The 25,485-nt window shown below is 37.3% G+C and overlaps 1 protein-coding gene across 1 annotated transcript in view; it reads left to right on the forward strand.

Moving 5' to 3' along the window:
• Positions 1-3,195: 3,195 nt before the first annotated feature.
• LOC135703026 (uncharacterized) overlaps positions 3,196-25,485 on the forward strand; it is a 140,269-nt gene continuing 117,979 nt past the window's right edge. The window contains exons 1-2 of the mRNA XM_065224125.1: positions 3,196-3,367; positions 3,550-4,355. Coding sequence (XP_065080197.1) covers positions 3,238-3,367; positions 3,550-4,355 — 936 coding nt within the window. The 5' untranslated portion in view covers positions 3,196-3,237. The remainder of the gene's footprint in view (positions 3,368-3,549; positions 4,356-25,485) is intronic.

Raw genomic sequence — 25,485 nt, forward strand, 5'->3', positions numbered from 1 at the left:
AATATGGCATTTTAACCAGGTTTGCAAACAAAATCGAACTGGTTTCAGTTACAGATATAAATTCCCTCTAGAGTTTACAGTTGCTTCACAGTGATATAAATGTGGAAACGGTCAGGCGTCCACCTCTTAGTTCGGTTTTTTGTTCACCTAAAATATTCATAAGTATTACAAGCAATCAAGAGTTAATGAACAATCAACAAAGCATCCTATTACACTAGCAACCCCGCAATCTGATGCTATCATAATTTTCAGCAATGTCAGGAATGCTCACGAACCCCCAACATTTGCCAGAAAACTTACTACTAACTCAAGGTATCTTCCAAATAAGCTTCAATATTGCATTTACGCGCGCGAGGCACAAACACTTTGTAGACTACTTTTTTTTTAATTAATCGACTACTATTAAATCAAATATTCAAAATCCATCATCACCATCGTGGTGAACAAAAATAGTTTTTGCAGTGCTACAATAATTATTAAAAAGTCATTATGACAGCTATCCATACAAAATAATCCGTTATAGGTAACTTCGTCAAGATACATAATTTGTCAATTCATAAAAAAATCACTGGATAACTGATCAAAAGACAGTTTTAACTTGTGAAATGCCGTGTCTTTTAAATTCTGTAAGCGTTGCTGAACGTTTGATATGTCTAGGCATCGAATTGAAAACATTTATTCCTTTAAAATATAATGAATTTTGTGAAGCATCCAGTTGCCATCAATAACTTCGTTGGTACGAAGGTTGAGTTGAACTGATTCTTCGACATAAATAGCAACACCGCCAGTGTGTCTAGAATGTGATAAACAAGCAGCAACAATATATCCCGGAATACTATACTGATCAAAAGCTTCAGTTTCTACAATATGAGTTTCAGATAATAAAACTAAAAGAGGACGTTTTTCCTCAACAATCTGACGTAATTCTACGTAGTTTGTTGACAACCCCGCAATATTCAAATAAAGAATACCCGTTGTGGTGAACACCTTTGAATATGATCATATTTGATGAAATCTATAGGGAATGTGTAAAAATCTCTAACAGGGTTGTTCTTAACTGTAAACTGAAGAAGAAATCAAAGAATTTTCGAAAAATACACATATTTGATGAATTTGTCAGCGACAACGAGACAGATGAAGAAGTTGATAATTGATAACTTGATATCGGGATAACATTGTGTTGTATAATAATTGTACTGCGTTTTCTATACAAACTCATGTGAATATAATATATATTATATAAACACATCAACGCTTCTTTAATATTTACAACTGAATTTTACATCAACTTTTACCTTATTCCAAAAGCCTCATTTAAAACATTAGCAGTTTGGCTTGTTTTTATATTGCACATGGCAAAACAGGCGTATGCACATATTTTCAGTTTTGGCAAACCAATTTTCACTGCTTTGACGTACAGTTACAACCTAGGTTACAACCCAATTTGTCACTTTCTCTCCTATGTGCAGTTAAATTTAGGGTAAAATATATTTAAAAAGTGCTACAACTATGTAAGAAATTCATACTAGGGGTAATGAATGTAATGTCGGTCTAAATGCCCCTAATTTGGGTTCATACATAAATTCAGCAATCGACTAAATTTTCAATAGCGACCAAAAATATCCATTAGTACCGTCAAAATGACACGTTCATCTAGATAAAAATGATAAAGAGCAGATTGTTAGCGATGGGCCCAATCTTATATCCATAGGCCAACATTAGAGCCATTTCCCCTATGTAAGACATACTGTCTTCAGGAAAAAAATAATTTAATTTATTTTTGAACTTTTGAGCCTAAATTGAAAAATATTAATTGTATATTATTAATACTAATTGAACTCCTGGAGTATAGTTGTCGATTTTAATGGTAATATTTAAATCTTTTTTCAATCGATATAGAATTTCATACTTCTTGGTCATTTTTTTTGATGACATTGTCAATTTGAGAGATGAACTTAAGTTTGGCATCAATAATGACGCCAAGATATTTAATCTCCTGAACATGATCAATAGTCTCATCATCAATTACAACAAATACGTTCTCATTTACTCGATTCCGCGCAATTACAATGAAATTAGTTTTAGTTGTATTCCATTTTTGCTGCTTATACATCAACCACCTACTTAGAGAATTTTTTTTTAAAGCTTTATTAAAGAGATTTATAGCCTTAGGCTAGTTCATACTTAGAGAAAGCAAATCTTCATTCAAGTGTACAACGGCAGCATCTAAACCCTTAACTGTAACGAATAAAACAGTATCATATGCAAAAAGTCAATATCGCAAAATCGTAAAACACGACACATGTCATTAATATACATAATAAATAAAAGGAGCCCTTATACACTTTGCTGTGGCAGTTCAAGGTTATTCTCCACGATACTGGAAACAGAATCATTCAGTTCGTTGAGTTTTGTCAGACAAATAGCTTTCAAACCATGTATATGAAATACCCATAATTCCAAAAGCGCTTGATTGAACTCAACAATAAGGGCCTAGAAATTGTTTCAAAATCGTATTTTAGATCAAAAAACAGCAACACTCGTATATATACCTAGGCTCCAATTAATTTTTCCACTTCGCTAATTCCAAATTCAACGCGGTTTCACAAGAATGACCTTCCCGATATCCCGATTGTTCCAGTATTGATCGTTCCAGCATCTTTTTGTATAGGAACAACTAAGGATTCCTTCCAAATTTGTGGCACATGTCCAGTCTGCAATGATTGATTAATAAGGTCCTGCAAGATGTGGCTAATGACATGAAAGCAAATAACTAGAAGGACATCTAATGAAACCTTCAAATCTACAACTACTACTAACCGTTTTATTTCGTCAGGTTCATCGACCAATTAAATTAATTAATTAAACAATGAAACACTGTCGGCAAAATAATCATTAAATTTAGATGCAATTACTTGTTCTGACTGTTCTAATGTGCCATTAAAAGGCATGATATAAATCGGAAAAACGCGCCCCTGCAGATACCGCTCCAACCATTAATAAATATATCAATCACTCCCGAACATCAACCGCTGTAACATTATTCATTATTCCAGCGTGTTCCAAACAGCGGCACGCTACGTAAGAGCACAGCGGCATGAACGAGCAGACCCGGTAGACACATCTGCCAGATCACCTTGTAGAAGAGATGCAGAAGAAACGTCAAAATCATCCGGTCAGCATCGAGTTGTTGATGTTTACCTATGTTTACAAACGCAAATAATTTAAACTGTAAACATGGATTCAGGACCGCGCGAGCTTTCTTTGGCTGAAATTCGTAGTTTTATGCTTAAAAATAATTGTAAAGTGACTAACCACGCATTGGTGAAACATTTCCGTGCATTTTTGACGAACAAAGAAACGCAGGGTAAGTATGATTCATCGTGGAACTTTTGTTTTTGTTCGGATCCCTACCACTTGTTGCATCGTGGCGTTAATTTGCTTGGATTAGCAAATTTTGATGCTGATGTCACCTGCTATTGGGTGTACAATGGTTCTCGAATAATTAAAAAACGTCACTCAATCGATGCACTGTCTGTTTTGTTCCAGATGAGGCCCGAAAAGTCTTCAAGAGTTACGTCAACACCTTGGCATCAATCAAGAACGAAGGTGACGAAAAGTTTCTTATTTTGCGCAAAAAGTACATTAACGAGTGCCCTAGTGAAGATGCCGTGAATGTGAATATTCCGATGAGCCCGGGCTCACGTTCGTTAACAGCAGTTCTATCGGATGGTGAAAATTCACCATTTAAATTACCCCCACCTTATCGACCTCCACCAGAAGTTCTCGATCTAAATAACCCATATCAAGGAAGCCCTCGGGGAAGCATTGCTTTATCGCGGAAGAATAGCTCCGACACCGGCCGCAGTGGTTCCGAGTACAGTTTCAGCAGTGAATTTACCGGTAGTGATTCGCGTAAGATCGGTTCGTCGTTAGTTAGAAGTGAGAGCAGTGATTCTCGTTTACTTTCGGAAGTATCCAGGAAGCAGAGTGTTGAATTGTATCGTTTCGATAGTCAGGAAGAATCAGCTCCGGCTATACCGCCTCGAAAGCGCACAAGTGTGGATCAATCAACCGGACAGTTGCGACAGTTTTCTATTGAAGAAAAAAATCGTGAACCCATCGCAAATATTCCGATGACCGCGAGTGAATCTGAGCACGAGTCGAACAAAGAGAACGAGCAAAGCACCACAGTGGGCGATGATAATGATATTAAAAATGCTAACGCTGCAAATGCCGAGCAGCAGGAGGAAAACAAACTGAGCGTCAAAGAGAAGATGATGAAATTTAACCGCTTTGCCTCAGAAGAAGAGGCAAAAGTGCCTTCGCCAATAGGCAAAAAGAAACCGGAAAAGGTAAGTTTAAAAGCTCGTATTCAATCCGCAAGTGTTTCTAATTATATTTTTTGCAAATTATGGGTAAAATGTTACCCCTTTTTATGAATTACAGTAATCCCTCCATTTATGCGGTGGGTGGTACCGTCCATCCACCGTTATTTCTCGACTCACCAACTTTTCTGTAGATAGGAGAAAGTGGGGCCTAAAAATCAACTTATTGCAGGCTTAATGCTTGAAGCCTACTATCCATTTGATTTAAGCATAACAAAATACTTTTCTATAGAGCAAATATTCGAAAAATGTTAGACTAGCTCAAAATGTTAAAACTGTTATAAAATTGTTGAATCAAAAAATAAGGTCGATCAGTAGTTTCTTATAACTTATCGTTGATATTCCTTCAGCAGCTTCATAAATGGTCATTGGTTTCTTATATGACGTGATGTTTTTCTAGTTTTTAATGAACATTTAAAAAAATCTTAACCAATTATGACTTATGTCCATTCGGGGCAATATGAACACCACTGATATTTCAATTAAATTCTATACCTATCAAAACCTAACCCCTTAAGTACTCATCCCCTAGGGAACTGTTCATTAACTACGTAGACAGTTTTTTGGGATTCGGGAAAGTCTTACAAGTTTCAGGAAAACCCTGTGAACTACTGTGATGACCTACGACGGTCAGGAAATCTCTCCGAACCTTCAGAGAAGTTCTACAAATTTCAGAGAAGTCTTACGAACTTCAGCGAAGTCCTTTAATCTTTAGGGAATAACTACGAATTTTACAGAATTTTCTACAAATTTAATGTAACTTCTGCGACATTTAAGGATAATCCTATGACACTTCAGAGCAGTGCTGTAAATTTTCATATCATTCGATTGAAGATGAACCACTACAACCATTCAATCAATTGTGTGTAAACGAATTCTCACATGACCATAATTTGAAGAGCCCCTTTCTCATTCGAAGCTCATTGTCACTGTCAATTGAGTCACTCAGTATCATTTGATATACGACAGTGGAGTATGGAAGAAATCCAGGAAAATGGTCCCGAACAGACAAGTCGACCCGATGTCGGATCAATGTAAGGCTAATTTAAGATCGATGTCGACCCAATGTCGTGTTAATGTCGGGTCAATTTTGGGTTTATGTCGGGTCAATGTCGGGTCAACATCGGGTTGGGGTTTGATAGAAGTCAGGTTGGTGTCGGGTTGGCTTAGCTTTTTTGCCGGAATGTCGACCAGAGCTCCGTTTGTGTGTAAGTTACACTCAATCGAATGATATATAGCGTTTCTCAAATGAGAATGATCCATGCCTTCGTCAAATGACTAAGCAACTGATATCACCCATTCGGAGGAGGTCCCCTTTGATAGCGAATAGCTACTTTTCTCATTTTCATCAAAAATGTTCAAATGATTTTGAGAATTTACAGCACTGCTTCAGAGAAGAGCTTCAGAGCAGTCTTCAATACTTTTGGGAAGTCCTCTGAACTTAACATAGTTCCCCAAGCTCAAAAAAGTTCCTAGAACTTCCGAGAAGTCGATTGAACTACAGGTAGTCCTGAAATTCATGGGAGCTCTCCAAACTTCAGGGAATTTCCAAGAAATTATGGAAACCCCCACAAACTTTTGGAAAACCCTTCGATATTAAAAGCCTTATGACCTTCAGGGAAGCTCTCCTAAATTTAGGGTTCTCATATATTCAGTTAAGTCCTTCAAACTTCTGGGAAGTCCTCAGATCTTCGAGAAAGTTCTTCGAACTTGAAGGAAGTCTTACGAACTTCTTAGAATTTCTATGAACTTCGTGGTCCTTCTACGATATTTAAGAAATTCCTATGAATTTCAAAAAAACTCCTAACTTCAGGGAAGTCCTAAGATCTTAAAAAAAAAGTCCTTCGAACTTCTGGAAATACCCATGAAATTCAGGCGGTACAAACTTCAATGAACTGGAATCAATCAGGAAAAACCTTAACGCTTCAGGGAAGTTCTACGGACTTTAGGGAGTCTCTATAAATTTCAGCAGTCAATCTTTTTTTAATAATAAGAGTTATTAAACCAGCGTTGTTGATGTAATCTTTTAATCATATGATTTTGAAATCATGTTGTAATCAAAATTCCGCTAAATAAGATCCTTAATCGTTGACAATTTGCGGAAAATTTAAACAAACTGGAAATCCGTAAAATTGTTAGAAGCAAAGGTTTGTTTAAAGAGTCCTCATTCATATCACACTTCGCAATTTCACCTTGAGATAAACTAGCCCGTTGGCTAAAAATCTCAATAATAAAGTTAAAAAAATCGCAGTTTCAAAAACAGAAATCTCAAGATTTAGGGGCTTATAGATCTCTAAATTTCAGACATTAGATAGGACTCCGCGCTAGTCCGTCGTATCTCAGCTTTTCTTCGTCATACACCCCTAAAATCGCACATTTTAAGGGTTATCGCAAATGTTTCAGTGTCAATCGTAATTAATCTTGTAAGCAAAGATGTTTTTGCAAAAACATGAGTGAAAACGCTTTCCTATTATAGTTTTAGCACATAGAACGGAAATAGGCGCCATGATACGACGAAGTAGCGCGGCTCCCTACTAGCTTCTTTACAGCAAACAATCGGTTAAAGATTTCACGGGCATTCATAAGAACCTTAATACCTATTTTGGTTTGTGAAATTCCGCGTTGCGCGATGAATGATGGTACAAGGATTCACTTTATTTTTTTTATTATTAAAAACTGTTTTTTTTTAAAACAAGGTTTTTAAAACCAGGAAATTTTTAAACCATTTACCAGGAAAACCAGGAAAAAACCAGGAATTTCAAAATGGAAATTCACTTGCCACCCTGCATTCCTGTGTTGTTCGAAGAATTTTCATCATTTATCGTGTACCATGTACCATGCGCATCTCTCGTCGTGATGGTGGGATATAGCAGACTAATTAGAGAGCAAACAAGGAGGTATTAGTATTAGTTATATTTAAACAAGAAGAAAGAAAGAAGAGCAGATAAATAAAAGGGGAATAAATATCAAGTAGAAAATAAAGAAAAAGAAACGTATAAAAAAGTATAAGCATAATAAAGTATAAAAAAGTATAAGCATAATAAAGTATAAAAAAGTATAAGCATAATAGAAATGACAGTTTTGTAGGAAAATAAAACTACTTTATAACTTGAAGTGCAATGGATGAGGGCAAGGTTGCAAAGACTCATTTCAGCTAAAACAATGTTTTTCTAAATTATGAAATAATTAGATGCCATGATCAAATTTTGAATTGGTAGGATACAAGAAGAGGTTGCAAAGAATGTGTTTGACATATTAAACCTGTTTATTTCACTTCATGAGAGTCACAATCAGCGATTTTTCACAAACTCACTCACTCACTCACTCACTCACTCAGCGATCAGCAAATCGCTGATTGTGACTCATAGAAAGAAAAATTTACAGGTGTTATGTTTCCAACGCATACTTTGTAACCTTTTCTTGTAAGTTACATGTAAAACATGCCATCATACCATCTTTTGGTTTTATTATTCCGAAAAACATTATTTTAGCTGAAATGAGTCTTTGCAACCTTGGATGAGGGTTAGTTTCGGGATCATTTTACTTGAATTTACAAAAGCAAACTTAAAATAACAATTATATGCTAATATTATATTTCCCATATAAATAACTTTGATAAAAACAAAACAAATGCAAAAAATAGAACTTGACAAATCATCGACAATCCCTTCATTCTTGGACAAGGAAAACCAAATTTGATTTCGATTTGCTGTCGTTTTTATGATGGACTTTGCTCGGGCACTTTGCCCCACTGGCTACTTTTAATAGAGATTTTCCCTTCTTTCAAACATGAACTGTTCTTTCGAGTTGTATTGTTGCAGGAATTATTGGCGCTGTCTCACTGCTCCTCCTATATCGCACTACTAACTATAAACTATTCAAATCGACGCTTCTGCTAACTAATTCACTAACTATTCAAATCTACGTATCTGCTTTTGTGAACAATCACTTCAATCGACGATTTGTGGCAACTGCTAGCTCACTCACAGAAACTAGCAACAACAGTTAGTAGGGGGAAGATTTGGTCTTTGTTTGCATGGGTTATTTAGCAGTTAAGACAAATCGCCGTTTGAAAAGATTGTTTACAAAAGCACATACGTCGATTTGAATAGTTACGTTTGAATTATTTACATAACATTAAACTCCTATGCGGCTCGTAAACGAAGATATAACTGATATGCCATTACCAAAATTCGAAAAAAATCTATTATTCTAGTTTTTTGTTTAGTTTTACGTAAACCCTCAGTTACTCGCGCTGTTGTACCATAGAGGTAACTCTAAGACCAGAAGGTCCCGAAGAAACATGGTCAACTTTTGGGCTCAGCTCTGGTACTATCTTCGGTCCCAAGCTAATCGATGCACCCCTCGAAACATAGGAAAATCCACTAACCCCTCATTTTATCTGTCAAACTTTCATAGCGAATCAAAACATAGTGTAGTACTGGAATTTATACTAGATTGGGATACGTTAATCGATTTGCTTGGGACCAATAGGCTAGTCAAGTAGGGAGCTAATTTAAAATCGTTAGTTTCGAATTGATTGTTGGTTGTACTTTGTTCATCACATATGAGTTTTCCATTGCCATTTTGTTGCTGCCAATCGATTTAAAACCAACGTGTATTCTTCAAAAGCTTGTTTGACCTAAAGGTGCTAAACTTTGATTACAGTAAACCCCAAAAAATGCGGATAATAGGGGGAAAATGTAAATGGAAACCGCGTAAACGGTGTCCATACTACGTTGAATTTGATAACAGAATATCTGGAGATCCTGACCAGATACTGTCTTCGGCAAAGCTGTTCAGGAGATCATAAACTTTTTGCGGGTGGACAGTAGTTCAGAATTTTCTCACTACGTAGCACTAGTATGCATGTGAAATTCTCCCATATAAAATATCTATAGATCCTGACCATAAAGATAGTAAATGTCTTCGGCAAAGTTGTTCATGAAGTCAAAATCTTTTCATTGGTGGACAGTAGTTCAGAATTTTCTCAACACGCGGCGCTAGTATACATGTGGGTCATTCCAGCTCGAGTGTATACACCACTTGTGATAGATTTCACCGATTTGAACCTAACTTTGCCAAAACGCTTATTTTGACATTCTGAACAAACGACTTTTTTGGTTTTGAATTCGGAATACGGAGCCCCGGAGGATCGTCCGAAAGATCTATAAAAGCGTTAAATTCATGTAACTAGTTTTCTACGAAGTTTCTGATTCCGGCAATGTTGGCAAGATGATGGTGAACAGATAATTTGCATGTGAACTTTATGTTCCTATAAGCTAAATCTTTGTATACTAATTATCTAGGAAGTTGCTGTTTTCGGCAAACTTGTTTAAGCGATAAACACTTTTTTCAGCGGCGCCGGTGGTGTACTGGTAAGCGTGATTACCTCTCACCCCAGCAGCCCTGGGTTCAATCCCAGTCGGCGCCACCGGGATGTTCATAACATCTCTGATCTCGTCTTCCTTCGGAAAGGAAGTAAAGCCGTTGGTCCCCGGTTCATGAGTTGATGGATCGATAGGTAGGGTCCAGGTGTGGGAGCTGCCTTCCTGGCGTCGTTAGTATTGGTGCTCAGCACGGAAAACAAAATCGACGGAAAACAAACCAAGAAAAAAAAAACACTTTTTGGATGGTAGACAATGAATGTGAACTTTCAGTATGTGCTATACCTCTTAAGCCTGACCGTCTAGTTGGTTAGGTGACTAAGGCTTTCCTGAGACACACAAGCGTGGTGTAGTGAGAAAACTGTCACTTCAATCCAGAAGGTTTCAATCACTTGAACAAATTAGATCTTTTTTTTTTATTAAAGAGAATGATTTTTTTCTTTTATTATTTAGACTTTTTTTGGTTCATGGAAAGTACTCTAAAGTCAATATTCACTTAATTTAGCGCGAACATTTTACTTTAACGATAAGCTGGCCGTTTTTCTCCGTGCCTAGTGCCATAAACGACATTTTTTTCTCAAAATGGATTTAAAATTAAAGTAGCAAGATATCACTCTCATTGAAAACCTTTTTTCTCCTTGATTTGTTTTCCGTACTGAGTGCCAATGCTACCGACGCCAGGAAGGCAGCTCCCACACCTGGACGCTACCTATTGACTAACTCATAGATCGGGGACAAAGGGTTTACTTCCCTTCCGAAGCAAGGCGTGATCAGAGATTGTATGCCTCATAAATTGAACCCAGGCCTTTTGAGGTGAGAGGCAATTCCGCTTACCACTACACCACCGGTGCCGCTCTCATTGAAAACTAGAATCTTGTTTTATTTTGAATTCTCTGAGACTTTTCTAGAAAATAACAATGCCACTCAACTAATCTAAACAATATCAGCTTCAGCTCCATACAAAATCAAGTCCATGTAAGCACGTCAGCATCGGATCAAAAACTGCAAAAGAACACCAAACAGCTGGCAATTTTATTTCTCACACTTGAATGCCTTCTTGACGAGTTCGTAGCTTATTTTTAACCTCGCCCGACCGATCCGTGATTCGTGACAAAATCTTATGAATTATAGCTCATTTTAAGCTGTCGAGGTGCTACCGAAAATAAACAACAATTGACACGAGTCTGTCAATAGTTTGAGGAAATTATGTCATTTGTTACAACTTGGCTACGCTTCATGTTACATGGCGCGCGCATTTTCCGTAGCATTTTATTTCTATGCGTTCTGGTCCTTGTTGTTTTCCTAAGTCGGCAGCCCTCCCCAGAACGAGCTCCATTCCGCGCGATGAAAAATTGTTCATTTTAGTGTTGTTTTCCGTTTGCCTTGTCTGCCATCGGGTGTTTTACGAATGGGATGCAGAAAAGTGCTTCGTGTGGTGGATCTATTTAAAAATCTAAATATTTGTTACAGTCCCGGCGACATCCATCAAATGACACTTTAACACTTGTGTGGCCATTTCGAGCAACACGAAATTCAATGACGCATTGCAGCCGATTTCCAAACACGGCTGGTGGGTTTGGAAGTGGGTCGATTAGTTTTTTTTACATTTGAAATATTTGGTCTCTAAATTTGCTCGCAATTTGGATCGAATTAATATTTCTAATTGTATTTCTGTTGGAAATATGTCAGCATGCGTGCTCTACTTCAAGGAGGAAGCATTGAAAATTCATGCAAGCACAAATCAGTATTGATTCAGCTCCTGCGAGATCGTTACCTTTTTACTCAAAGTCAACTCTCATAGTATGCTATGTGCAGTGCTCGGATCATTCTGAAATCCTGTTCATTAAGCCCTTTTCAGAGGATTAAGTCGCGTGTGAATTTTCAAATAAATCTGTCGATTGAAATTCTCACGCACTCACATTTACAAAACCACAATGCATTCCAGCCCAAAACTTATAAAAACCACTATAACGTCAATTGATAGCATGATAATTAGGGTGCTTCATTTAAAAAAAAAGGTGTTTACAATCTGATAGGCCACCCTCCAGTTTAATTCATAACTCCACAATATGAGCCTGTTAGGGCAGGATCGTGGTTTTCCGGCGGAGTATTTCGGGATCACACACGGACACTAGTAGCCAAAAACGGAACGGCAAAATCTGTGGAGTAGTGCCTACTCAAGTTCTGTGGAGTAGTGCCTCAAGTTCGCCAACACTTTATTTAATTTGAAAACGATCTTTATTTCTTGGCGGTTGGAACTTTACTAACTCATTTTTATTCCCTTACTTAGAACTGTCTGACCCTTTGCAAAAAATGAAAGATTGATGAAGGTTTTGAGGTCGCGCAAATGGTTTGAAATTTGTATGTGGATTATGACGAATTACTATGGGAAATTTTTGGTTCATATTTTCACCAGTGAAAGATTTTTATTACTCTGTCAATGGTTTTCCTAAATTTTCATGCAATTTTCCTCAACTGTGAATTGTTTTGTAAAAAAAACATTTTTCAAATTATATATATATATTTTTTTTTTGCTTTATTAGAGAGATTTTCAACCTATTCAAATTAAATATTTTATGGATTGTCGAGATAACTTCCTTATCAAAACTGGAAAAACCCGAAAATCGATTTTATTCTCGTTCTCTATGTGTTATACATAGTGCCGGAAGTAGTGCTCTGTAATCGCACAATGATACGCTATAATGCAATCTACTTTCGACATTATGTATAACGTATAGAACGAGAACCATTAGCGGCGCCGGTCGTGTAGTGGTAATCGTGATTGCCTCTCTCCCCAAAAAGCCTGGGTTCAATCTCCGTCGGCGCCGCCGGGATTTTCTGAGGCATAAAATCTCTGTTCACGCCTTATTTCGGGAGGGAAGTAAAGCCGTTGGTCTCCGGTCTATGAGTTGATGGGTCGATAGGTAGGGTCCAGGTGTGGAAGCTGCCTCTCTGGCGTCGGTAGCATTGATACTCAGTACGGAAAAACAAATCTAGGAAAAAAAAGAACGATAAGCATCGATTTTCGCTAGTGGGTTTTTCCGGATTTCAACTGTAACGATAATATGAATTTTCAAAGAACGTGATGGCCCGGAAAATCCTAAAATTTCATCTAAATTTTTCTGAGAAGATTAACCACTTTTTTTTCATTGGCATTTATTCGATAACTAAAAAAATCCCATAAGACTAACTTGCCTGTCTTTGTGTGGTATCTATGTTTTTTTCACATCATCAAAAAATAACACCGACATTGACCATGCATCAGGAACCTAGTCTCAACCACTTTAAACTAGAGAACAACGAATCAGAAGAAGAAACAGGAATCACATTCCTATATGAAGACTAACTAACTATTTTTTAACTTGTTTCAAGATCAATCCGAGTCTTGTCACTATTAACAAGAACTAATATGTGTTCTTTTGATTTCTTAAAATCCCGTTCCCCAAGTTTGAAGTTGTCAGGACTAGGGTTCATACCAGTAACGCACCACGAAAAGGTGATCCAAGTTGTATTACTGGTTGCATCTAAAATAGAATTAGAGCTATTTTTGAAATTTTCTAAAATTCTAGTTCCCAGTAGCTCAAATTTATCTACTGGATGGTATAAGCGTTACTCAAAAAGATCAGCAATGCACAAACTTTGCCTTAAAGACTGGAACGCGCAAAAATTGGTCGACAAAAAAATCGTTTCTTTCAGTCAAAATTCATATCACTAAAATCTTCTTATTTTTCTTTTGATAGTTTAACTCATATGTTTAAAGGAAAAAAATGTTCGTTTTTTTTCTTTTAGTTTACCAAATCCGATCTGCTGTGCCTTCCGCTTAACCCCTTCCATTAAATTTTGCACAGTGGGCTCATCGAACTTATTCGCCGCCGAACGCCAGTTAGATTTAAACTGCTGCTCGTATTCCATGGATTTATTAGTTTTTTTTTTTGGGATTCCGTTTGACCAAGGCCCAATACCGTTCGATAGGGCAGCGTTCTGGTCTGTTTGGAGGGTTGTGGTCTTTGGGTACCACAACCACGTTGTTCGCATCGTACCACTCGATTGCTTTTTTCCCATAGTGGCAGCTCGCCAAGTCTGGCCAGAACAGTACAGGTCTATTATGTTGCTTTAGGAATGGTAGCAGCCTCTTTTCCAGGCACTCCTGGACGTAGATCTCTTGATTGATGGTTCCCGTAGTAATGAAAATGCCACTTTTTAGACCACACGTGCTTATGGCCTGCCAGACGAGATATTTTTTGGGATCTTCGATAGTTTGATGGTTTTGAAAATATCAGCTACCTTCCCTTTTCCTGATGCGGTATAAAACTCCTGTCCCGGAAGCTGCTTGAAATCCGCCTTCACATAAGTTTCGTCGTCCATGACGACACAGTCGAGCTTTGTGAGCAGATTCGTATACAGCTTTCGGGACCTCTGCTTTTCCGACGTGTTTTGTTTGTAATCTCGGTTTGCCACCTTCACCTTCTTAAACGTCGACAACCCGGCTCGTTTCTTAGCTCGCTGATCAGTAGTATGGGAGACATTGAGCTTGCCAGCGGCGTCCCGGATGGAGAGGTTAGGATTCTGCTTATATTTCACCGCCACCTTCTTCGTCGTCGCTGCCACGTCCGGATTACGATTGCCGCCGCTTCCAGACTTCCTGGCGGTCGACAGACGCTCCCCGAATACTTTTAAAACGTTTGTCACGGTCGGTTTGGCCACATCCAGCAATTTTGCCAACTTGGCGTGTGAGAACGTCGGATTCTCTTGCTGCGCGAGCAAAATTTTGGCCCGCTGCTCCTCTTGCTTGGACTTCATTTTGAAAACTGGAGAGCAAATGGTGAAAACTCATCATAGCACCCATTGTATATACACTCAACTTCCAAATGCAGCATTTCTGTTTTTTATGCATTTTTAACAGAAATACACCAATTTGAAATTGACCAATTTTTGAGCATTCCAGACTTTAGTAAGCAGTGCGATTCACATAATTTCTGAAGTTCACGTTCTATTCAAATGAAATGTATCTTGCTTTACAACACATCTTCGCAGTAGTAATGTAAGATTTGTTTTTTATGAATGAAGCTCTTTCCATTCAAAGTCTGAATTGCCATTCATAAATATCCTACTGTTTTCCAGTGAGGTCGATTGAACCCATCGTATTCTAAACTTCAATTCACAAAAAAAAGCAATCAAATCTTTATTACTTCCAGATCTTCTAATTAGAACTAGCCGAAATGACCTCTCCCTAGCCGCTAATGGGCCACGGTTTATAGTGCATTTTTTATATCGTGGTGGCCGCCGCCGCCGCCATTCCTGTAGGATGTAAACAAATTTTAATTGAATAGCAGCAACTTATGTCTGCCGGCTCCCCGGTACGCTTGGAACCGTTCGTCAAATAAAATCCGTAAAGATGAATGAATGAATGCGTTAAGGAAGTTGGTCACAAAAGAAAGCTATTTCTCGTTCTACCACAATCCCAGCTGACCAGTTTTAGCCGTCGCGACGTGAAAGTCATTGAGACCGTCACTTCCTCATGGATGACTATAGCGGAGATCGCTTCCAAATTACGCACATTTTTTTCGTTGTGTACGTGCAAGCACCTGTGGTCCAGATTATAGGGTTTCTCGTGTGGTCTCCCGCCCGTAATGTGGACACAGAGCAGATGAACTCTGAGCTCACTTGCTGGCATAATTGCATGTCCCGTCTTCCAATTATGTCAATTACAAATGATTTCGTATTTACATGAGCTAATAGCGGTTGTAAACGCAGCCGGAGAACGACTGATCCTGTAAGCGGACGCCAATACTCATTTTTTCTCCTGTCTTGGCTGAGACAAAGATGTTGACGGCTATGTTTCGGTAGAAACACGCTGAAGCTTAGCTCCGAGGCACGTGAATCGTGTTCGACAGTCGTATTTTTTTATGCAGAAATTCTCATTAGGTCGAGACTGGTTTACGCATAATATCCAGACGCGAATGTCCATCAGAATGTGACAGATATGTATAGGTTAGCCTGGCACTATAAATTTTCCACATGTTTTCATTTTCAATTTATATTATAATGTGCAAACACATTACAAACACGGTTGTAAGCAACTAGCATATTTTTCAATTCATAATAATCATGGCATTAATCCATGCTATTGTGTGCCTAAAGAGTCTCAAAAAATACATTACTTATGGAATACTTATAACAGTATAACATCTTTAAAAAATCAAGTAGGGTAAATGTGTCAGTTCTTAACTCTAGAGTTTCATTCATCGGCCCTAACCTAAAATTCATGGGTTTTTTTTTCTCAAAAAAGTGCACACATTTCTATTCTCGTCATTTGGTATTCGGTCATCTTATGTCGACCTAAGCTGCAAACATATCTAGGAAATGATTTGAGTTGCTGTAGTAAACCAAAACGAAACGATGAAGAGAATCAATTAACTTGGCCAGAATGTGAGATTTTTCCTCACTTATTAGAAGTCCGACAAAATGCTCAAGTCCACATTTTGGAAAGAAAGACTGACAATTTCTGAATTACACTAAAGTCTTTTTTCACCCGGTTTTTTTTTAACGCGGTTTTTTTACACGGTTTTTTGCGATTTACACGGTACGTTTTTTACGATTTCTCGACAACGATACAACCTATCGACTTGATTCCAATTACATTATCCGTTTCAAGCTATAGGTAATCGAATGACATACATAAAAAATTACAAGTTTTGGTGTGAATACAGAAATTTTTAAAATATGTCTATATGGACCATACCATGCTAATGGCATCAAAATCTTATTTTTTTAAACATTTAGGCATGTGAAAAATAAAAATCTCGTAGGTTTTTTTTTAAACGGTTTTTTTTTACACGGTTTTTTTTTACACGGTACATATCCCCCGTGTAAAAAAAGACTTGAGTGTATATCAATGTGTCTGTGGGTCTGTGTGAGTCCTAGATGCCTTATTTTTATTATTTTATTTTTTATTGGGTATCAAGCTGGAGCTGCGTGACAGCTTAGTTTTCAAGACTTGAAACATTTGAATAAATTTCGCTTCTATCTTTGACAATACAGCAGAAGGACTAGCCTATGTTGGCCGCTTGAACACTGGATTCCGTGTGTATTGTTTCAAGATACAGTACTGGACAAAATAAATCATACACCCATATAATTTTTCTTTGGAGCTCGATATATCAGGTAGATTCAAACATACAATAATGTTTTGTTCTGCAATACTTCTGTATGTTTTTCGCTAAAACTGTGCAGGTATAGAATATTCAATATATTGTATGACTTTCTCAATCATCATTTATAAGTTGTAAAAGGAGAATTTCGTGTTGGACAAAATAAATCATACGGCTGATTTCTTATTGAAAATTATTGTTTAATTCAACTTTCAACTTTCATTTTAACACTCTCAGTATTTGGTATGACCACCCTTTGCTTCCATCCGTCTTGGCAAATTCCAGTCGCTTCCGTTGGTTCCGCTTGTTGATAAAAGGACGCTTCGATGCCAAACAGCTTTTCAAACCGCTCTCATTAAGTCGCCGGCGAACAGTACGTCGACTTACATTGAGATCAATCGATTCCTCAATATGCCTCGATGAATACTTTGTATTCTGATCAGCCATTCGAACAATTCTGATGTCATCACGATTACTTGTCGCACGATGACGTCCTTGTCCGGATAAATTCCTCACAATTCCTCGTGTTTCGTACTTTTTTCATAAGTGCTGAACAGCTCCAACTGAGATCGAGTACTTTTCGGAAATTTTCCGAAAATAAATTCCTTTTTCACGATCGCGAATCACCAAATTTCTAACATCGAGCGAAATCTGCTTTCCCGACATTTTTCACTTTTCAAATGACGCAACCAAAACACAATGGTGCGATGCGCATGCTTCCTTGAACAAGAACTGTGAAATATTACGTCGTGGTGCCAAATCTTCAGATTTTGTTTTTATTCGATAACTAAAAATAAAATCTTAGGATTGTATGATTTATGTTGTCCCAGCACAAAAGTGAGCATATATTTATTTAAATTTGTAACAAAAATAGCAGAATATTATAACAATTTTCATTCAGCTCATTGAATGCACCATGAGAAATACTTGAACTTTTCTGAATATACTGCTGAAATTGCGTGCAAAATAGCAAAAATATGATGTAATGTACTTTTTTGGGTTGAGCGTATGATTTATTTTGTCCAGTACTGTAGTTATAGAAAAAAATGCTGTGACGTGTGCGCGTAGATACATCCGCGTAGTAAACCGATTGAATAAGTAAATCCGTTTCGAACGAAATATCTAAATTATGTAAGTTACGAAAACCACGCGAATTCCGAAAGCCGTGCGAGACAACCGAAGCAAGAAAAAAAGGCTTATTATCATTTAAAGAGTGCCACCAAAATAAATGTGATAGCCTATGTTGGCAAGTTTATTAATTTTGGTTTCCTCCCTAAATATTCTACTTATTTACTACTGAGCTTTGTATCAAATTAGTTAATTTAAAGAACGTATCAATAATTTCAAGATTTCGCGACCGCACCGAACAAATTCTATACTACATAAGCTCAAAAGCGTTTGACAAGCTCTACCGAATTCCGTATCACTTCTGCGTAAGCTCCGTAGACGTAGGCGCGTTGAATCCGACAGTCGGCAAAGGTTTAACCTGTACCAACACCGCTTAAGGAACGACCTCGAGTCAGTAAAACCGTTTAGAGTTATACATCTAAATTACGTAAGATACGAAAATCGCGCAAATTGTGAACGCCACGCGAAACAACCGTAGATAAAAAAACAGCTTATTATCACTCAAGAGTGCCACCAAAATAAATTTGATGCCTATGTTGGCAAGTTGATTAATTTTGGTTTCCTCCCTAAATATTCTACTTATTTTACTGTTGAGCTTTGTTTCAATTTAGTTATTTTACCGCACGTATCAATCATTTCAAGATTTCGCAACCGTACCGAACAAATTCTATACTACAGAAGCTCAAAAAAACTTTTGGTGAGCTCTACCGCATTGTGAATCACTTCTGCGTAAGCTCCGTAGACGTAGGCGCGTTGATTCCGACAGCCGCGAAAAGTTAAACATGCATCAATACCACATAACGAAAGATCGATTTTACGTAGGGCTTAGTTCATAGATTAATGTTGACTGCTGTTTACAAATGTAAGTACTTGAAAACTAATAAATGAGTTAACTCAAATGCTTTAACCGCATATATAAGAGATTTCGTGTATTGAGAGAATAATATAGTAATCGAGTACAACAAACTCAGGGGAATATAATACCTCCAAAAGTTTAAAAGTTATTAATTGTCACATACCTCTACTTTTACTTATTTCCTAAACGATTCCTTTCCTTGTTAATCTGCTTAATGCTATTGGTCTGCTTGCGTTTTCTTATTAAAGTTCAAGACTAAATAGGAAGATTTATTCTACAACTTTGAAGGTTAGCTGCCTCCCTAAGCGGGCCCCCCCGCATCCTAATTCTTTTGTTAATCTGCTTAATGTCATTAGACTTTCTGAAGTTTCTTATTTAAGTTCATTTGATGATTATGATATCTCATTAGTCTAATTTAATAAATTATTAAAAGCTCTAATTCACCTAATCAATCATAACCCATGCTTTATTAAGTACCTGTACTTGTGCTTGTAATCTAATATTAAACGTGTTTCAAGTACTTTTGATTTTGATCTATATCTATTTATTATATCTTAGTTCGACCCAGATAACGCCTTCATGTGACTAAAATGCTTCATTTTGAAGTTAGTTTCCTAGCTGAATTTTAAATTATATAGGGTATATGCTTCAACTATGCTCACACGCTTCCACTATGTCGCACCACAAAAATACGTATGAGTAAGCACGCCACAGTGGAAATCCCGAGCCATAGTTCAAACACTTATCCCAAATCAAAATGAAGCACATATAAGATTAGTTACAATACCATGTACAAAAATGGTGTTTAACATTGTTCCCTGAGTAATACCTCAATGAAAACAACAATGAAAGCTTGCCACGCAAATAGAAGGAGCACCGTTGTGCACTTTCTGAAATATTTCAATAGTATAATTCCCTTGCAAACCCAAATAAATCTATCTGCGTAAAAATAAATAAAATATGAGTTATTTGCGGCAAAACCCGCAAGTATCACACCCAACGTCAGTGCCTATACGTAAACGTACTACGACGCGGCTCTCAATCAAAGGAGTAACAAGTGTGATACTATCACTGCTAGACTAGATCTTTGGTTCTCTCATGCAGTGGTTCATCAGAGAGGGGAAGCTTAGTAATCCCCATTGCCTGTCCATGACGCCATTCTATCGCGGCATGAGTCAGCAACGCTGGCCATAAACCTACCGTCTCCAACACTCCACTATAAAGCATGAAATTAAAGCCTCCCACCAACAGCAAACTGCAAAAACTAGCCAAGGGGAGGGAGTCCTAGATGCCTTATTGACAACATACGAAATGTGTTGCCTGAATGATAGCTGTGAATCCAAGACCACACCGAGGTCTTTCACCAGATTCACGCGTTCGAGTGTCGTGCCAAACAGGTCATAGCTAAATACAATCGGATGTTCTTTCGTGAGAACGTTATGGCAGAGCACTTAGCTGGGTTCACTACCATTCGGTTTAAATTACACCGGCTATCCAAAACATTAAGCTGACATTGAAGAAGGTAGTAGTCAGTGATCGAGGTCCTTCGATAACCAGATGTACTTCATTGAAGTAGAGTAGAAATATCAACGAAATATCAATGGTTCCTGGGGACACTTGATCCCCCCTTGGGTTCAGATTTTTTTTTTCAAGTAAGTTTTCACAAACTTTCCTCTAGACGGTGACATTTTCGTCGGATTGTGGAACGAATATAATATTGAGAGCAGTTCTTATGTTTTCACTCCCTTAGACTTTTTTGTTAGCCAGCATGGAAATTCTAAAAAACTTTTTGGATTTTCAACGAAAAAATAAATAAAATTTTCACCGCTAAAGGCTGTGAATAAGTAGAATCCAATATTATCATTGAATTGTTGCTGTTTCTTCTGATTTTTTGTTCACTTTAATATGAAGTTGAAAACTCAGTTAGGAGACACTTGATCCCTCAAGATTTACGCACACTTAAAGCTGATCTATGAATGTAAAAACAATAAATCTTCATTCGACCTTAGCTGATATAAATGTTGGCCTATAGATACTGGGCCCATCGAAACAAATCTCAATATTAGGGACACGTAGGCCGACATTAGGGACATTAACCTTAGCATGTCAGTGGCTCGAAAGAATTAAAAAAAATATATGAAAAGTCCTTCAATCAACGGCGCCGGTGGTGTAGTGGTAAGCGTGATTACCTCTCACCCCAGCAGGCCTGGGTTCAATCCCAGTCGGCGCTGCCGGGATGTTCTGAGGCATAACATCTCTGATCACGCCTTCCTTCGGATGGGAAGTAAAGCCGTTGGTCCCCGGTTCATGAGTTGATGGGTCGATAGGTAGGGTCCAGGTGTGGGAGCTGCCTTCCTGGCACGTCGGTAGCATTGGTGCTCAGCACGGAAAACAAGATCGACGGAAAAAAACAAACCAAAGGAAACAAAAAAAAATACTCTCCTTTAAAACAATACATGTCATCAGAGAGAGATCAAGTCACACCCAAACATTCAAAATGTGTTTTTAGAGATCTTTCAGAAAAAAAAAACGTAGTTTTGGGACTTCAACTAAACATGCCTGTATTACTTTATGGGCGATTCCCCTCACCATCCTTCCTCAACGGGGGAGTTTGGTAAAGGAGATGATCAACCCGATTCGTACCGTCTTCAAAATTGACCTTTGCTTGATTCCTACTCTCTATATACAATTTTCACATCGCAGTAAACGGAACTATCAACTCTATACTTTCATCTCCTCATCTATCGTATAAAATGATCACTTTAAGTCTGATATTTGACGTTAAGCATCTCCAACTATGTAGTTTTGTGAATTTATTTATATTTGTGGAGCCTTTTGAGTATTTATAAACTTACAAACGAAATTTCCCTGTGAACCTGTGCAAAAATCGCATTAAGTTTCTATTTTTTCGCCGAGATATATCCAACATCTAAACAAGGGATCAAGTGTGTCCACTCTCCCAAGTCTGTCGATTTTAGCAATCGCAATAGCCTGATTCAACTTATCGAATGCCGCGGATAGATCGATATATAGAACGTCAAACTATCCGTAATAATAAAGCAAGCTGGTGATATGCTTCTTCAGAAATACCGACGGGACACCATCGGGTCCTGGGTTGAAGGTGACTTCAGTTGTAATGCGGCGGTGGAAATCATCTCAATGTTTACGTCAATTACCCCCAGTGTTTGACCGTACAGTGGAACATTGCTAGCTGCTAGGGTAACAAGATCAGCGGTCAATTTCTCATCCGAGAATACACTAGTAAACTTTTCTGAAAACAGGCGACAGATCTCCTAGTTCTTTTTTCACATCTTGTTGAACTAATTCTGATGTAGTAATAACATATCTAAAAAAATTCAAGCAAATTTCACACGCATTGTCGTCTTAGGTAATGTTTTACCGAAATCTCAGCTGATCTAAAATGTAAAATGTTGACCACAAAAATAAGTTCAAAGCACGTTCAACCTTATTCAAATGATCATATTTTGTCATTGTAGTGGAGTTCTTTTGTAGCTTTAAAACAATTAAACTGATCTGCTTAAATTTCATCGAACAGTTCATGTGTTGAGATTTCGGTTAAAAATACTAAAGTCAGTGATAATTCCTAAGTGTGAGTTTTTCTGGCAAGCTAAGTTCAAAATAGCGGATTAGTCACAAATGACCTAAAATGTGTTAAAGTGACACAAAAAATCCAACATTCCAATAAAATCGCTGAAAAGTACAATGACTATTACCTAGTTTTAGTTTAGTCTCAATTACTATTTATAAGTTTTCTACTAATCCCTTTTTAATTTTGCTTGTATTAATAAAACACTTTAGATTGTCCAATGTTTTTCATGACTACTTGAGAGTTTTCTATCGCATCTTTTCAAATGCTTGTTTAAAGAAAGAGAAAAGGAATTTTAATTTCCATTCAATTCCACTACTTAATTGCTTATCCTTAACACATACGCGTATTTCGTCTATAATGTGCAGACTCCTTCAGTGTCTTGTACTAATACTCGAGTATTAATAGTCGAGTATTAGTAGCCGAGTATTATAACAAGACACTGAAGAAGTAAGCATATTGTAAATGAAATACCAGATATACGTATGTCAATTATAAGCAGTTAGGGTAGTGGAATTAAATGGAGATTACTAACCGTTTCTTTATATTGGTATTCTACTATAGGCGCCCACATGCATTGGAATTGCTTGTTGCTTTTTTTTTTTTTTTTTTTTTTTTAACTCTTTATTTGTTCCAAATTCAAAATAAATTACATTTCATTTTTAACCTAGGTGCTCCAGTTACTGCAGTAACGTACCAGCCTTAATTGTTATGATATATATCTAAGTGTTTTTACATTGTTCCTGTCTTGGCAATTCAGTATTTTAAACAGGTTTTTTAAACCTGCATGTCAGTATAACAATTGATTTGCTTGTTGCTATTTTTTATGATTTAACCGGTAAACAAGTATTACCTATTGCAACTTTTAAATTTTAAATTTTCACTCTTAAATTATTTATAGCTACCGTGCCGATTCAAATTTCGGACACTCAAACTCGAATTTCGGACACTTTTAAAAGTTGATTATCTCGGTCGAATATGATCCACATGTCTTGTAAATTTTAAATTTTTTTGACTAGTGCCCTCCACGATCATCTAACATTATTACTTTGTTTCTAACTGGATGTAATATTTAATTAAAAATGAAAGTGTCCGAAATTTGAATCGTCCGAAATTTGAATCGGAACGGTACTCAGCAAGCAGCTTTATTATCATTTGTGATTAATTTGAGTACAACATGTAATTTCTCTAGGTGCTGTTTATATATGTGTCATAATAAATCCCGCTAGTTCAGTCTACTACTAATTACCCGTAAATGCATTTTCCAAATAGAACGTTCATCGCCAAGGTCATCCCATATATTGTTTTGCTGTACCGATGCGCCATGAAGCTCATCGAGCAGGCGTATCATGTACAAGTGGATTCCACCCTTACAAAATGTTTACAAATTGGTTACACTTTTTTTGGTTCCTTGGTTTCGCCGAAAAAGTTTTCTGAAAACACCACAAACAGACACGACATGCATCAAATTGAAAGTCATTTAGAAAGAAGTGTGATTCGCATGTGTTTTTTTTTTGTTTTGTTTTACTCGAAAAACAACTTCTGTTTTTTCCACTTCTTAATGCATTGCTGTTCTGTTGATCTTTAACTCACTATTAGTTTAATACTTTTGTTTTTTTTATTCTGTGTGAGCCATTCTTCTGGTAACGTGTGCAGCATGACTTAATTTGCGGGTAATATATTTTAGCTGTATTACGCATGTGTTCAAACTAATTGGCTTAACAGTGACAGTCAGTTTACTTCGAATTTTCTTCCCTTGTGGAGGCAAAAGATGACTCCACAGATAAAACTGCCAAACTTGAATGATTTGCCATGAAATTGAATCTGGGCTTTCCTAACCTCGCTCCGGCTATTGTTGGTTACGATCGAACTACACGCGTGTTGAAAATGCCAACAATAGCTGGTTGGTGGTAAAGCCTTCTATAGCAGCATCATTTTTTTTTCAAATAAAAAACGAATCCTCCCAAAAGATTGTCCCCCGGTGAGAAAATGGCATTTTGACATAGCGTTATTTTAACGGTGACTTTGCGATATTTGTTCACTCTCTGTCTCGTTCAGACTTTGTTGGCTGTCCCGTCCGATTTCTCGTATTGAGTCACTGTGGAACGATACTCTCAACAATGAACAAAATAAATAAGCAAACGAGCTGTCAAAACTATAAATTATTACTAGTGCGCCGTGGGCTTCCAAAATTGTACACCCAGACGGGACAATGGGGATGATTTACAATTAATTTAGATTTAATTTAATACCGTTTATTGATTCTCGTTTAGACCATGACCATTTTCGAAGCCATACTGCGAATGAGTTCACGAGTGCAACAAAAACTGGAACAAAGACCTACCAAGTCGAGTGCCAAATGACCCCCCAGCTGGCTGTCGCAGGCCAATGATCAGATATGGTAATCCGTACACTGATGATCGCTGTAATTAATAACTTTCCTAGGATTTAATTATTTGATAACATCATTTGAATTCTCTCCAACTGCTTTATGCATCGAATAGTAAAACAACTTCGAAAGCACTCTCCTATTAAGGATTGCACGGCCCTAAGGGAACGTGTTTTAAGTAGAACTATTCGAGATTCATTTATCATTCCTTTAAAAAAATCAATCACCGTTGGAGACTTGCTGGATGGCTAGCTCTACAAACTTCAAAAATCGGACAATCATCCTGTTAAAATTAAATTTTCATAATTGTTTCCATCATTTATTCGATAGTTTTGTATTGCATATTGGGCTGCTGCTTTCACCTCCTTGAATGTCTGCCATCCGTGAATGGAGTCTGTGGTGGTTCCCGCTGACACTAATCTACCGATCTCATCATTTCCTCCATCAACCTATACGCAAGACCCACAGAGTCCAAGTTTCTCAACTGGGAGGGAGAAAAACGTTTTGTTTTCTAGCACTGGAAATGAATTTTGGCACCATCATCTACATTCATATGCTCGATGATGCCTCAAGAGTTTA

This window comes from Ochlerotatus camptorhynchus, unplaced genomic scaffold, assembly GCF_037179485.1.
Source record: "Ochlerotatus camptorhynchus isolate MF236.1 unplaced genomic scaffold, CSIRO-AGI_Acam_v1.1 ptg000205l, whole genome shotgun sequence".
NCBI classification, from domain to species: Eukaryota; Metazoa; Arthropoda; class Insecta; order Diptera; family Culicidae; genus Ochlerotatus; species Ochlerotatus camptorhynchus.